Consider the following 15,151-nt stretch of genomic DNA (forward strand, 5'->3'; position numbering starts at 1 on the left):
ACCTCCCACTCCCCCAAGAGCAGCCCTTAGGCAATGGCCAACAGGAATTAGTGTACAAATATCCCAACTCCCTCACCTCTCAGGTAGGCAGGAATGAATTATCCAATAGGCAAGGTAAGCATTGTGCTTACCTTGCCTATTGTGGGTAGGATACTCTGAGATTTGTGTCTATGCTGTTTCCAGTGGTTCCCCAGTTGCCCATGGTAACTTGCATTATAAGCCCTTTGTCACCAGTCTCCCCTACTCCCCTTTCCCCTGAAGATATTTTTGAGCACTGCCTCTCAAAACACGGTCTGTTTTAGGGAAAAAACAATCCAAGACACGCTCATATCTATGATCCTAATGGCAGCACTTTCATTTTGACACACAGAACTCTGGAAATGTTAATGGAAGAGTCAGTTTTAAGCATTAAAGTCGGAGCTCACGTAGGTGCTTTCACCAGTAACTCAGTATTCTATGTCATCCAGATGTTAGCTAGAGGTTCTCATTCCCCATGGGACTGAGGCAGAAGTGCCCCATCTTACTCCCATTCACTTCTTTGCCTTTCCCCACCCTACCCTCAAATCCCAAAGCTTATCACAGTCCAAAGCCCTCTTCAGGATCTTGCTCTTCTATGTTCTACTGGCCTCCTCTACTCCTTGGTTCTTTCTTCCGCGTAGCTGCTGCTGAACCGTACAACTCCTTCACCAGACTTCATCAGAAAAACAAAACAAAAATCACCTCAAAGAAAGCATTTGTGAATTGAATAACTGTGATGAAATTGGTGAGGAGAGCGGTGACATGGGCTGTACAAACTCAGCCCTTCTTAAAATCCCTCCATCTGATTTTCCCTCCATTCTCTACTTCTCCCCTCTCTCTCCAGGATAGCCCTGGTGGAGGAGGGGGCACTACAAATTCTTCTGTCCAGAGCTCCAACCTCAAACTTGCATATCTAAACCCATCAAGGGGCTCTTCAAGAAAAAGGAAATTATAGGTCTAGCTAGCAAACTTGTCTCCCTGCTATACCTAAAACTATAGACAAACACAGGAGTCTTTCTGTTTCAAATGGGGGAAACCTAGATCTTCAACAGCACCCACGCAAAAACTCTTTCCAAGTTATGGTTAGATAAAAAGGAAGGCAATGCTAGATCACTCATCACCTGTCATGTGTTTGTAGACTTGGCATTAATAACTAGGGAGGTGTAATTTTATTTTCTTAATAAGTCGTGTCCATGCAAAACAATTTCGATGTTTTTTGGGCTTCACTTCCTACGCTTATATAGGTCTTCAAGTCACGGCAGAGTGCAAAAGTTTTGGCAACTGAATAACACCAATGTTGAATTTCCTGGCTCTACCATACTTTTACCATACTTCAGTGGCTGACCTTGGGCAAGTTACTTAACTTCTTTGAGCCTCAGTGTTCTCATCTGTAAAAGGGTACGCTAATGTGTGCTTTACAGAATTGATCTGAGGATTAAAAGAGGTAACTGCACCTAACACAGCCCTGGTACAAAGAGGCCAAGCAACGAATGTTAGTTACCTTACCACATAAGGAGGAGTATAAGGGACACCCCACAATATATCTAGCACAGCATTGTCCAATAGAAATATGTAAGCCCCAAATATGAGCCATAGATGTAATTTTTCATTTTCCAGAAGCAATACTTAAAAAAGGTAAAAGAAACAAATGGAATTAATAATATATTACATTTAACAAAAATATCCAAAATGTTATCATTTTAACATGGAATCAATATAAAAAAGTATTGAGATAGTTTACATTCCTTTTTTTCCTTTTTTCATATTCAGTCCTCGAATTCTGATGTGGATTTTACACTTACGACGTATCTCAATTTGGACCCCGTTTCAAGTGCTCAATGGCCGCATGTGGCTATTGTTGTTGTTGGTTGCTATTGAGTGGGTTTGGACTCATGGTGACCCCATGTATTACAGAATAGAACTGCTCCATAGGGTTTTCTTGTTTGTAATCTTAACGGAAGCAAATCTCCAGGCCTTTTCTTCCACAGTACCACTGGGTGGGCTCAAACTGCCAACCTTTAGGTTAGCAGTCGAGCGTACACTGTGTACCTTATTGGGCAAAATGAGATTGAAACTCCTCAGATTTTGAAACCTGGCCTTTTCTATTGTATTCTATGACACATTTCAAACTGTTGGAGGCATTTGGGTCCAGTCCTGTTCCTTTAATATCATTAATTTAGAGTTGTTGCAAACATCAGATGATATAAGGGATGGATTATCCAAAAGCAGGAATCTCCAAACTCTTTGTGAGGAATTACTGTTTTTCTTTTCCCCGAAACTTTCAACCCTGCAGAAAATTGGAGTAAATGGAAGGATGGGGGTGGTGAAAAGAGCTGGGCCTGACAATAAGACACTAGTGGCTTAGGGAAGAGGCCCTCCTGGTAACTACACAACCCTCTCTGATGGACATCTTAGCAAACCTTGGCAACTGACCTATGCCAAGTCGGTGGTCTTGATGGTCAGGGGTGGGGAGGGATGGGGGTGAGGCTGCACTGCATCTTAAATGGGCAAAGACCTTACTAGATTTGCTGTTGTAAGAAATGCCAAGTTTTCAAAAGATATGAACAGATGCTTCACTAAAGAAGACATTCAGGCAGCTAACAGATACATGAGGAAATGTTCACAATCATTAGCTGTTAGAGAAATGCAAACCAAAACTACAATGAGATTCCATCTCACTCCAACAAGGCTGGCATTAATCCAAAAAACACAAAATAATCAATGTTGGAGAGGTTGTGGATAGACTGCAACACTTATACACTGCTGGTGGGAAGGTAAAATGGTACAACCACTTTGGAAATCAATTTGGCACTTCCTTAAAAAGCTAGAAATAGAACTACCATACGATCCAGCAATACCACTTCTGGGAATATATCTAGAGAAATAAAAACCTTTACACAAACAGATATACGCACACTCATGCTCATGGCAGCACTGTTTACAACAGAAAAAAGACGGAAGCAACCAAGATGCCCAGCAACGGATGAATGGATAAATAAATTATGGTATACTCACACAATGGAATACTACACATCAGTAAAGAACAGTGAGGAATATGTGAAACATTTCATAACACGGAGGAATCTGGAAGGCATTATGCTGAGTGAAATCAGTCAGCTGCAAAAGGACAAATATTGTATGAGACCACTATTATAAGAATTTGAGAAACAGTTTAAACAGAGAAGAAAATATTCTTTGATGGTTACAAGAGGAGGGAGGGAGAGGGGTATTCACTAATTAGATAGTAGATAAGAACTACTTTAGGTGAAGGGAAAGACAACACACAATACAGGAGAGGTCAGCACAACTGGACTAAACCAAAAGCAAAGAAGTTTCCTGAATAAACTGAATGCTTTGAAGGCCAGTGTAGTAGGGGCAGGGGGTTGGGGACCATGGTTTCAGGGGACATCTAAGTCAATTGGCATAATAAAATCTATTAAGAAAACATTCTGCATCCCTCTGTGGAGAGTGGTGTCTGGGGTCTTAAATGCTAGCAAGCAGCCATCTAAGATGCATCAACTAGTCTCAGCCCACCTGGACCAAAGGAGAATGAAGAACACCAAGGACACAAGAAAAATACGAGCCCTCGAGACAGAAAGGGCCACATAAACCAGAGACTACATCAGCCTGAGACCAGAAGAACTAGATGGTGCCCAGCTACAACCGATGACTGCCCTGAGGGGGAACACGACAGAGAACCCCTGTGGGAGCAGGAGAGCAGTGGGATGCAGACCTCAAATTCTTATAAAAAGACCAGACTTAATGGTCTGACTGAGACTAGAAGGGCCCTAGAGGTCATGGCCCCAGACCTTCTGTTGGCCCAGGACAGGAACCATTCCCAAAGCCAATTCTTCTGACAGGGATTGGACTGGAAAATGGGATGGAGAGTGATGTCTGTGAGGAGTAAGCTTCTCAGATTAGGTGACACTTGAGACTATGTTGGCATCTCCTGTCTAGAGGGGAGATGAGAGGGTAGAGGGGGTTAGAAGCTGACAGAATGGACACAAAAAGAAAGAGTGGAGGGAGGGAGTGGGCTGTCTCATTAGGGGGAGAGCAACTGGGAGTATGTAGCAAGGTGTATATAAGTTTGTGTGTGAGAGACTGACTTGACTTGTGTACTTTCACTTAAAGCACAATAAAAATAATGAAAAAAAGAAATGCCAAGTTTTCCAGATAATAGGTGGCAGCTTAGAAGTCAGAGTCCACTACAAATAATGGTTTGTGCTCAGTTAATTATGGGGACTAAGTAAACATTAATAGAAATTGATAAGATCAAGTTTTGGATAAAAATAGAGAAGCAGTTGATTCTGACAACTTTTGGGGCAAAGGAGAACTGAATAAGACCACTTATGTACCAATCCTGGTTTCATATTTTTGGAAAACTTTCCCACTTCGAGGATTTCCTAAATGTCAGTCTAACCATAATATCACTCAAAGCACTCTTTCGTGGTTGTTGCGTTGTTGGCATTTTGCTCTGTTTCCTTCCACACTTTTTTCTATGAAGGAGTTTTTGTAATCTCTTCATAGTTGAGTTCAAATCAATACATAATTTGGTATCTTGCTTTTTTCCCACTTACTATAATGTCTGCATTTTCCATGTTCTCATATAGGCTTCATACAACAAATTTTTAATGACAGTCAAATGGTCCATTAAGCATACGTGCCATGATTTACTTAACTATACTCTATTATTATTTTCCTCTTTCTGGATATTATAAGATGTGCTTTTGTTCCACTTGGGTACAAGAAGCATTGCCCAAGCCTGTTGCTGTCAAGTTGATTCAGATGCATACAGATGCTATAAGACAGAATAGAACTGCCCCATAGGGTTTCCAAGGAGTGGCTGGTGGATTTGAACTACTGACCCTTTGGTTAGCAGCTGTAGCTCTCAACCACTGGGCCATCAGGGCTCCACAAGAAGCATTAACTTAAAAAAAAATTTTTTTTTAATGAAATTAAATCTGGATTTGAGTCCCCATGTTCAGAGCTGGCAAGACACCCAACAGCAGCCATTGTTGGAAGTTTCTCCCCATCTGAGAAATGGGTATGTATGAGGTCTCTTGACAATGCTTGGTGTGAAAGTTAGGATGCTTTTGACTCTAAAGAACACAAATCCACTCAAACTTGCCTTAGCCATAAAGGGGATTTACCAACCTGGGTAACTGGAAGTCCAGGGGAAGCTTCAGGGTTGGTTTGATTTAGTCGCCTAAAAGTGTTATCTAACACTCAGTTTCTTCCCATTTCTGCTGTTTTCTGCAAAGCCGGCTTCACCCTGGTCACAAGATGGCTATTGGCTACTCCTGGTGCTACATGCTTCTTTTTGTGCGCTGAGATGGGGAGGAGATAGAAAGAGAAGAGAGAGAGAGAGATGTGTTCCAGAAACTTCCTCAGAATAGCAAGCAAGTTTCTTCCACAGAGCCCTCAGGAAATGTCTCCTCCTTTCCCATTGGTCTGAACTGGGTCATGTGTCCAACCCTGAACTAACAGCCATGGCCAGCAGTCAGAATAAAGCTCATTAGTTTTTAGATTGAGCCATATATCTCAGCATTACAACCAGGCTGGGCTTTTTTTTTTTCCCATCAAAGTACAAATGCGCTGCATGTGGAAGTGAACAAAAGCGCGGGTGATTACAAATAGAAGAAGGAATGAATTTAGGGAGACTTTCATAATGTTTCCTATATCTTCCAACTTCTGTTTTCAGCCTTAGAAACCAAAACACCCTGCTACACAAAAAACAAAATCCCCAGGCCACAGGAGCCCAAAGCCTGGACCCAAAGAGGGGGAAGACAAGCTCCTCTTAATTCTTTTGCACCCCCAAGAGCAACAAAAACAAAACACATTTAATTTCTCAATAGATTATTCTGCCACAACACCCTGTACTTCAAACTCTTTTCTGTCCTCTTTTGGGGAAGGAAAAAGTTCTAAGAAGGGTGAAAACCCTCCTTCATTGGAAACCAAAGGACCAAGATAAATGACCTTCAAGAGGGTTTGGACCATCCAAAATAGTTTGTCAAAAAAAACAAGAATCTAATCACTTGGGATAATAGAGCTACCGCTTTAAATCACACACATATTTGATTAAACACACCCATTTAAGTAAAGCTTTATTAAGTAACACTCTCTCTTCTAGTTCCCTCAACTTCACGCTCTCACTTCCCAAGTCACTCACTCTAAAAGTCAAAAGGTGGGCTGGTATTATGAAAGAATGTAGAATTGAGAGTCAGGAAACCTGGATTCGAACTCAGGCTTTGCCATTTAAAAGCTGTGTAACTTTAAACAAATTATTTTAACCTTTCTGTCTTAGTTTACTCACCTTTAAGATAAGGATAATATTGAGTCATCAGATTTACTGAAAAGAAGCAACACAGGTACTTTTACAAAGCACACAGTTGGCGCTGAAGAAATGTTAGTTGAGAATGAAGAGAGAAGGAGGGGGAAAAGACAGGGAGACCAGGATTTCATAGCCAAGTCAAGTGATGATGGAAGCACTTTATAACAACATCCACGAACTAGTGATCAACAATGATGTGGATAATTAGAGGTTATTATTTTTCTCTCTCTCATCTGTTCCACTCCACTTCAAACTTTTGATTTTGGCTCTATCATATGCATGATTTGATAAAATGTCCATCATTGCTTGAATTACTCAGAAAACTTCCCTTATCTTTGTTTCTCACTGAAAGCTGGTAAGAAGGAATGTGACTTGGAGTAGGTTTTGTTGGTTTTCATTCATTTAATAAATATTTATTGTGCCTCTAAAATGTGACTGGTACTTATGCTGGGCACTGGGGATAAAAGCAGTGAGTAAGACAGATGCAGTCCCAGCCCCCACAGGCTTAATTCTAGTGAGAGGATAGGCATTGTCTTAGTCTGGGTTCTCTAGAGGAGCAAAACCAGTGAAGTGCATATATAAATGTATAGAGAGAGATTTACTTCAAGAAAATGGCTCATGAAACTGTGAGGAAATGACTCACGCAATTCTGGGGGCTAGCAAGTCCCAAATCCATGGGTCAGGTGGCAGGCTCAAGATCTCTGCTGGCTCACATGTTTGCAGAGGCTGATGACCCCAAAATCTGCAGGTCAGGTGGCAGACTGGAGGCCTCTGCTGGCTAACGGGATTGTGCGGGCTGGCAAATCTAAAATCTGCTGGTTAGGGGGCAGACTGAAGACTTCTGCAGCCTTACATTCCAAGAACCAGAGGTCAGGCAATGAAAAGAGTGGAGGATCGAGAGACAGCACTTTGCCTGAACATCCATTTATATATTGGAGGCAGGCCATACCCCCAAGGAAACTTCCCTTTCAACTGATTGACTGCTCACATCAGATCACAAAATGGAAGGTGATTATATTATGGAAGAACACATGCCAAACCCCTGAGAATCATAGCCTAGCCAAGTTGATACATAACATTAAGCATCACAGGCATTAATCAAATGATAATGGTGTTTTGAGTGTTACCATAGGAAGTACATAGCTAGGCCCCACCCACAGTTTCTGATTCAGTAGGTCTGAGGTGAGGTTCAAGAATTTGCATTTATAACAAGTTCTCAGGTGATACTGATGGTACTGGTCCAGGCCTTCACTTTGAGAACCACTGGGGATGGGGCCTGTGCAAGACCATGGTGTGTACAAGGAACTGAAAAAAGTTCATCAAAATCAATTTCTCTCAAGGTACCTTCTTGTACAACTACACTCAACACTGAAATCGACCCACTTGATTCAGCTTCTGGACTTCGACAGTTAACATGCAACTATTGGGTAAAAGTATATGTATTGCTGAACAAAAGAGGCTTAACAATACCTTGGGTTTATATTAAATACGCTTAATTTCATTGGAGGAGTCCCTGGGTGGCTCAAACAGTTAAATGCTCCACTACCAGCTAAAAGGTTGGCTGTTTCAAACCCACTCAGAGGTGCCTTGGAAGACAAGCCTGGTGATCTGCTTCCTTAAAAACCCTATGGAGCAGTTCTACTCTGTAACACATGGGGTCACCATGAGTTGGAATTGGCTCAACACCAACGAACAATAACTAACGTATTTTATTTGATTGTCACAAATGCCAGTGAGAGAAATCAGATGTTTCCATGTGCTATAAGTAGTAACTGGAACACAGAAGGGCCAAGTGACTTGTCTAAGGACAGACAGCTAGTTGATAATAGAACCAAGCCTAGGACTGGGCTGTCTGAGCACTGGGCCAGCAGTTTTCATTACACCAGGCTCTTTCATATTGTTCCCAACCTCTGGGACTTTGCCACCTTTTGGAGAAGCAGCAATGAAATTCGGCAAATGAAAGTTCAAGTAATCCAATCAACAGAATGCATAGATTTAAACGAGCATTTTGTGCAGTGGAAAATGAAGGAGTAAAACAAGTGTCATGGGTTGAATTATGTCCCCCCCAAAATGTGTGTATCAACTTAGTTAGGCCATGATTCCCAGTATTGGGTGGTTGCCCTCCATTTTGTGATTGTAATTTTATGTTGAGAGGATCAGGGTGGGATTGTAACACCACTCTCACTCAGGTCACCTCCCTGATCCAAGGTAAAGGGAGTTTCCCTGGGGTGTGGCCTGTACCACCTTCTATAGCTAAAGAAATAAAAGGAAAGGGAAGCGAGCAGAGAGTTGGGGACCTCACACCACAAACAAAGCAGCACCAGGAGCAGAGTGCGTCCTTCGGACCCGGGGTGCCTGTGCCTGAGAAGCTCCTCTGCCAGGGGAAGATTGAGGACAAGGACCTTCCTCCGGAGCCGACAGAGAAAGCCTTCCCCTGGAGCTGACGCCTTGAATTTGGACTTTTGGTCTACTTTACTGTGAGGAAATAGATTTCTCTTCGTTGAAGCCATCTACTTGTGGTATTTCTGTCATAGCAGCACTAGATGACTAAGACAAGTGATTTGTAAACTCCAAAAAATCAGCAGCACTTTGCCACTTAGGTTAGGTAAGCCTTCCTCTCCGCCAATGTCCATCTTCTCTTCCTGCTCACTGACTACCACAACTGTCTCCAGTTACACTCTGCCTATGGGTAGCACCTCAGAAAATCAGGAGGCACCACAGGCCACAGCTGTACCTTTTCTCGGCTCATATACACCTATTGGACAGCTTAGCTCTGCTGGCAAAGCTCCCGGTTAAAGTGGTTATTAGTATGTCTTTTTTAGGCTTTGATTTGAAAGGAGAAGACATAGTAGTCTATATACCACCACCAAGATGGCTGAGATGTACTTGAAAATCCAGAAGTGAGGGACAACCACTGGATGTCTTTGAGTGTACGTGCTACTTTTCTCTAAATCCAGACAGTAGAGATGCAATTATTTTATTAACCAAAGAATTGGATGCATGACCACTCAATAAAGGCTCAAAAGCTAAATAGCTACACGCCAAAAAGCTCATTCAGTAAGAAAACCAGTTCAATCAGACCAAAGGAGTGGTTTCTAGTAACATTTTTACCTTTCCTTCAAAAACAGTCTACCCTTCCTCTTTTAGGTGATGTTTACACACGGCCAAAAGTAAAGCCAAGGTTTGGCGGAAATGGTTAAAGCAAGCAGTACTTCATATGTTCATACCAGAAAATCAAGGTTTCATATGCTGAGCCCTGAGTTCTGGTTCACTCTTAGGAAGACAAAGAATACCCAACACAGTGTAAACACAAAATTCTGTCCAAAGATGGTGGTGATGGTGGTGAAGCATGAATAGGGTCCTATGTTGGGGTGTGGGGGGGCATGGAAGAATGTCAGTGATCTTACATTTAATCCTTTCCAATGGTAGTGGAAAGGAGCCCTGGCAGCACAGTGGTTAAGTGCTGGGATGCTAAACAAAAGGTCAGCAGTTCGAACCCACCAGCTGCTCTGCAGGAGAAAGATGTGGCAGTCTGCTTCTATAAAGATTTACAGCCTTGGAAACCCTATGGAACAATTCTATTCTGTCTCATAGGGTTGCTATGAGTCCGAATCTACTCAATGGCAACGAGTTTAATGGTAGTTGTGGTGGTGGCAGGATTTGAAGTAGTCAGTGACTTTAAAACTGATCCTGGTTAATGGCTGTGGGGAAACCCTGGTGACATAGTGGTTAAGTGCTACAACTGTTAACCAAAAGGTCAGTAGTTCGAATCCACCAGGTGCTATTGGGGCAGTTCTACTCTGTCCTGTAGGGTCACTATGAGTCAGGGATCTACTCGACTTTTAATGGCGGTGGGGGGGGCATCAAACAGACCCAGTGACCTAACATTTAATCCTGTCCAAATGTGTTGGGGGTGGGGGATGGGTAGACAGTAGGGAGGTGGGAGTGGTGGTGGGTAGAGGGGGTTGGTCCTGTCCAATGGTGGTAGAGAGCCCTGGTGGTGCAGTGGTTAAGCGTTTGGCCACTAACTAAGAGGTCAGCAGTTTAAACCCACCAGTTGCTCCTTGTAAACCCTATGGGGCAGTTCTACTCTGTCCTATAAGGTTGCTATGAGTTAGAATCGACTAAACGGCAATGGGTTTGGTTTTGGTTTTTTTTTTAATGGTGGTGGGGGGCATGACACAGTGTTAGTGACCTAAGAATTTGTCCTGTCCTATGGTGGTGGGGGGGGCAGGGTACAGAGTTGGTGACCTAAGAATTGCTCCTGTCCAACGGTGGTGGTGCTGGGGCAGAGCACGGAGTCAGTGATGTAAGAATTGGTCCTGCCCAATGGTGGGGGGGGGAGGGCAGGGCACAGAGTCAGTGACCTAAGAATTAGGTTCTGTCCAATGGCGGGGAGGGGCAGAACACAGAGCCAGTGACCTAAGAATTGGTTCTATCCAATGGTGGTGGGGGGAGGGTGAGGCACGAGACAGAGTCACTGACCTAAGAATTGATCCTGTTCAATGGTGGTGGAGGGGGCAGGACACAGACTCAGTGACCTAAGATTTGGTCCTGTCCAATGGTGACATGAAGGCATGGAATAGTCAGTGAGTTTACATTTAATTCTGTCCAGAGGTGGTGGTAGAAGTGAAGGGGCATGAAAAAGCCAATATAATTCAGTAATAAATGGACCACAAAAATCGAAGTGTCAAGATGCAGCTAAGACCTTGAAGTGCAACAGTCGGCCGGCGTAGGAAGAACTCCCGAAAGAGTTGCCTCGGCTTGCGAAGGGCCTAGTGCGGCGCGTAGGCATCGATTCCGGGCGTGGGCTCCCGGCCTCCTCTCGGGCCCCCTGCACCTCGGCCACCTTTCGCCCACGGAGGACCTAGCCGAGGGTGCGGCTGGAGGCGGCTACACTTGCAGGGCAGAGTACAGGGGCAAGGAGCAAGACGCCGGAGGCGCTGCGCACCGCGGCCCGGAAAGCGGCGACGGCCAACCAGCGGCGAGCGAGTACAGCCCCGCGCCCCGAGCGCCCTCGCTCCCTCGCGCACTGCGTACGTGCGAAGGCCGGCTCCGCCCCCGGGGCGGGGTCTGGGGAAGCCGCGAGCGGCCGGCCGCGGCCCCGAGCTGGTGCGGCGGCTGCACCCGCGGTGCCGAGGCCGAGGCGGAGGCCGGGGTGCGCGCCTGGCGGACGTGCTTGACCCGCGCGGCTCGGCTGCGCCGGCCCTTGTGGCAGGCCGGGGGTCTCGGCGGGTCTGCGCGGCGCTCCAGCCAGGATGCGGTTGTTCCGGTGGCTGCTGAAGCAGCCGGTGCCCAAGCAGATCGAGCGCTACTCCCGCTTCTCGCCGTCGCCGCTCTCCATCAAGCAGTTCCTGGACTTTGGTGAGTGCCAGCCGGGCCCCCGCGGCCTCGGGGCTCTCGGGCAAGCCAGCCGGGGTGCGGGGCCTCCGCCGGTCCCGCAGGCTCGGTGCAAAGGCCGTGGGAAACGCGGGCGGGGCTGGGGATGCCCGGCGGCGCGGAGAGACAGGCCTGGCACCCTCACAGCGACCGGGGGCCAACCAGAAGAACCAGAAGGTGCGTCCGAGGACCCTCATCTCAGGCGGGACTCCCCAAACCATCGTCACTGGCTTAAGATCTACCTGACACAAACATGACTACCGTTAAAACTTCAGAGGAAAATGGGAATGATGATGGCTGTTTCATGTATTCGTACTTCGATATTTTTGGTTGGGTAAGAGCTGTTTAGAAACAACTTGAGGCCGAAGAAATTATGCAATGGCATTTTGCCCCTTTTCTGAGGTGCCTGCTGTGCCTGAGTGGTGGGACTCGAACTGTTGTCTTCATGACGTTATGGGAATGCAGTTAGAGTCCTGGACTGCCAGCGCCTTAGATGCTGGGTAGAGCCGACGTGTGGGCACGTAGCGTCAGAGCAGGGGCTGATACCACCTTGGCCTGGGTGTCAGCACCTTTTGTCATGCCTCTCTTTTTGTGTACCTCGCACCTTCACCTTGTTGGGTAGGCTGGTGGGCAGCTCCCATGGATTGAGGTGGGAGTGCAGAAGACCCAGGTCCCCTGAGGCCTAGCTGAGATAGGAATAGGTTCCACCACTCCATGTTCAAACTGGATCATATTTCTCCTAGTGGTGCCTTTTGAGCCATGGGTTGAATGCTCGCAGTGCCGAATGCGAGGGAGTTGGTTGTGAAACACCCATAAAACAAAAGTGGGCATCCAGGTATCAGAATGGAACTCGACTTCCCTGAAGGAAAATTAAATCGATCTGCAAAGATGTTCTAAGCTCTCAGAAAATAACGGGTGTATGTTTGATTCGGAGACCCTGGTGCCATAGTGGTTAAGTGCTACGGCCGCTAACCAAAGGGTCAGCAGTTCGAATCCGCCAGGCGCTCCTTGGAAACTTTATGGGGCAGTTCTACTCTGCCCTGTAGGGTCGCTATGAGTGGGAATCGACTCGACGGCACTGGGTTTGGTTTTGGTTTTTCATGTTTGATTAAGGAGCCCTGGTGGCGAAGTGGTTAAGCGTTGGGCTGCTAACCAAATCTCAGCAGTTGGAATCCACCAGCTGCTCCTTGGAAACCCTATGGGGCAATTCTACTCTGTCCTATAGGGTCACTGTGAGTCTGAATCAACTCCACAGCCAACAGTTTTTTGGGTTTTTTTTTTTAATGTTTAATTAAAGGACCCCTGGGGGTGCAGTGGCTAAGCGCGCAGCTGCTAACCAAAAGGTCAGTGGTTCGAACCCACCAGCCGCTCTGTGGGAGAAAGATGTGGCAGTCTGCTTCCATAAAGATTACAGCCTTGGAAATCATATGAGGCAGTTCTACTCTGTCCTCTAGAGTCACTGTGAGGTGGAATCCACTCAGTGGCACCGGGTTTGGTTTGGTTTTATGTTTAGTTAAGGAATTTTATGTAAATATCAAAGGAGGGTGTCAGCTGGGCATAAAAACTAAAGTGCAGAGTAGGTAGAATGTTCCGGGAGGACCTGATATGCACAATGCGATGTTGTCCACACCTAAAACAAGTTGGGATGGGAAGAGAGAAATAGATTAAATTTGAGACCGGATTAAATTTCAGAACACTAATTTGCCAAAGGATGATGATAAAAATCAAAGTTCAGTAAGATGTTGATCTTTGCATCTTAAACTTCACCCCCAAAAGCTCTTCAGTAGTTTTATTATCCCATTCCTGGCCACTTGTGAGAATTTTATCAGTTTGAGGCAACTCCTGGCTTCAGAGTTCAGAAAGAAAATGTTGATGTTGCTATAAATGGACATGTTTTCCATCTCTAATTTATGGTTTTAGAGAAGAATCTGATGGTACCAACCTTTCATTAGGGTAAACTGAGACAGGCTAAATCACACTAAAAGGAACAAAAGGAATTCAGAAACTCCCAACTCCTTCCTCCCACCCTTAAAGTTGAAGTGATGGTTCTAATAGTTTGGCTGAATTTTCAGTTGATTTATTTCTATAGCAGCTAATGTCTGTCCATGTTAATAGGTGTCTTGGCAAGGATGTTATTTGAGTGGAAAACCACAGTAGAGGTTAGTGTTACCATGGAAAACCTATGGGACCTGTAACTGGAAACAAATATTCTAATTCAGACTCTGTTCTAACTCTCTGTGTGACCTTGGACAAGTGACTTAACCACACTGGGGTTCATTTTCTTCATTAATAAAATGTGTGGATTGTCTCAGGTAATCTCTAAAGTACAGTTCCAAAATGAAATGATTGTAATTTCAAAGAAAAAAAGATGAGCTTTTTGGAAAAGAAAAAAAAAAAAGAAACTAAATCTTTGATAGATATTTTCCATAAAACACTTATGACCTATTTGGATAGGAGTGGAGAGATACAGTAATCTAGGATAATGGGAGAAGCATATGTTTTTTCCTTATAGGGAAGCTCACAGAAGCATTATATATAATTTAGTGGAATTTGCTGGAAATCACAGGCCTAGCTTGTAACACCCAGAGATGAATCAGATGGCAATCAGCCTGTCTTTAATGGCATGACAACTAAAAGAAGGGAGTTGTCATGTGAAGACCATCTCTACCTCTACTCTTCTCTGAGTTCTTCCATCTCTTGAGAGAAGTTCTATTTTGGCGAGTGATGTGGAACTTTGAGAATTTTGAATGGATGTGAGAATATTTTTAAGGTGAGGAGGAAGAAGAGTAAAGAGACTGTATGCCCATGTATGGTTGTAGAAGAGGAGCCCTGGTGGTGCAGTGGTTAAAGCACTCAGCTGCTGACCTAAAGGCTGGCAGTTCAAACCCACCAGATGGCAGTGGGTTTGGTTTTTTTGGTATGGTTGTAGAAAATGGCAAGGGAGGGCCAACTCAGATGTTTAAAGGACCAGATGGGGTGCAGCAAATGAGTACATGAAACCAGCCAGGTGGGGACTGTGGCAAAGTCCCACTCCTCAGCTGCAGCTGATTAGCACAAATTCATCCTACAGGTAGTCTCCGACTTGCAACATATCAAAGTTATGATGAACTGCACTTACGACTGTCTTTTTTTAAATTTTTTGTACATCTTATCGTTAGTAAGATGTACAACATACAATGTTGTAGTATGTGAAAGGACCATACAGACAGCTGTCATTAATTTTCTAACTAGAAATGCAATCCCCATTCCCAGGGGTAATCGAGATGACCCAGAACCTTCCACAAGTGGGGTTCTTACTGCAGTTGACAAAATGCCAACGTTGTCCTTTTTTTTACAGACGTGTTTTTTTTAAATGTGCATATGTATTAAAGTATATGTTTGTATGTAATATTTCTAACCCCCAAAGACAAAGATTGGACTTAC

General features: G+C 44.7%; 2 protein-coding genes across 2 annotated transcripts in view; both read left to right on the top strand.

The window, feature by feature from the left end:
- The window catches only part of LOC100656137 (transcription factor SPT20 homolog), a 92,361-nt gene extending 80,829 nt beyond the window's left edge, over positions 1–11,532 (top strand). The window contains exon 3 of the mRNA XM_064278404.1: positions 11,255–11,532. Coding sequence (XP_064134474.1) covers positions 11,255–11,532 — 278 coding nt within the window. The remainder of the gene's footprint in view (positions 1–11,254) is intronic.
- The window catches only part of PDK3 (pyruvate dehydrogenase kinase 3), an 85,787-nt gene continuing 82,156 nt past the window's right edge, over positions 11,521–15,151 (top strand). Inside the window, exon 1 of the mRNA XM_003416056.4 lies at positions 11,521–11,713. Within this exon, the coding sequence (XP_003416104.1) occupies positions 11,608–11,713 (106 nt within the window). The 5' untranslated portion in view covers positions 11,521–11,607. The remainder of the gene's footprint in view (positions 11,714–15,151) is intronic.

This window comes from Loxodonta africana, chromosome X (genome assembly GCF_030014295.1).
Source record: "Loxodonta africana isolate mLoxAfr1 chromosome X, mLoxAfr1.hap2, whole genome shotgun sequence".
Lineage (NCBI taxonomy): Eukaryota > Metazoa > Chordata > Mammalia > Proboscidea > Elephantidae > Loxodonta > Loxodonta africana.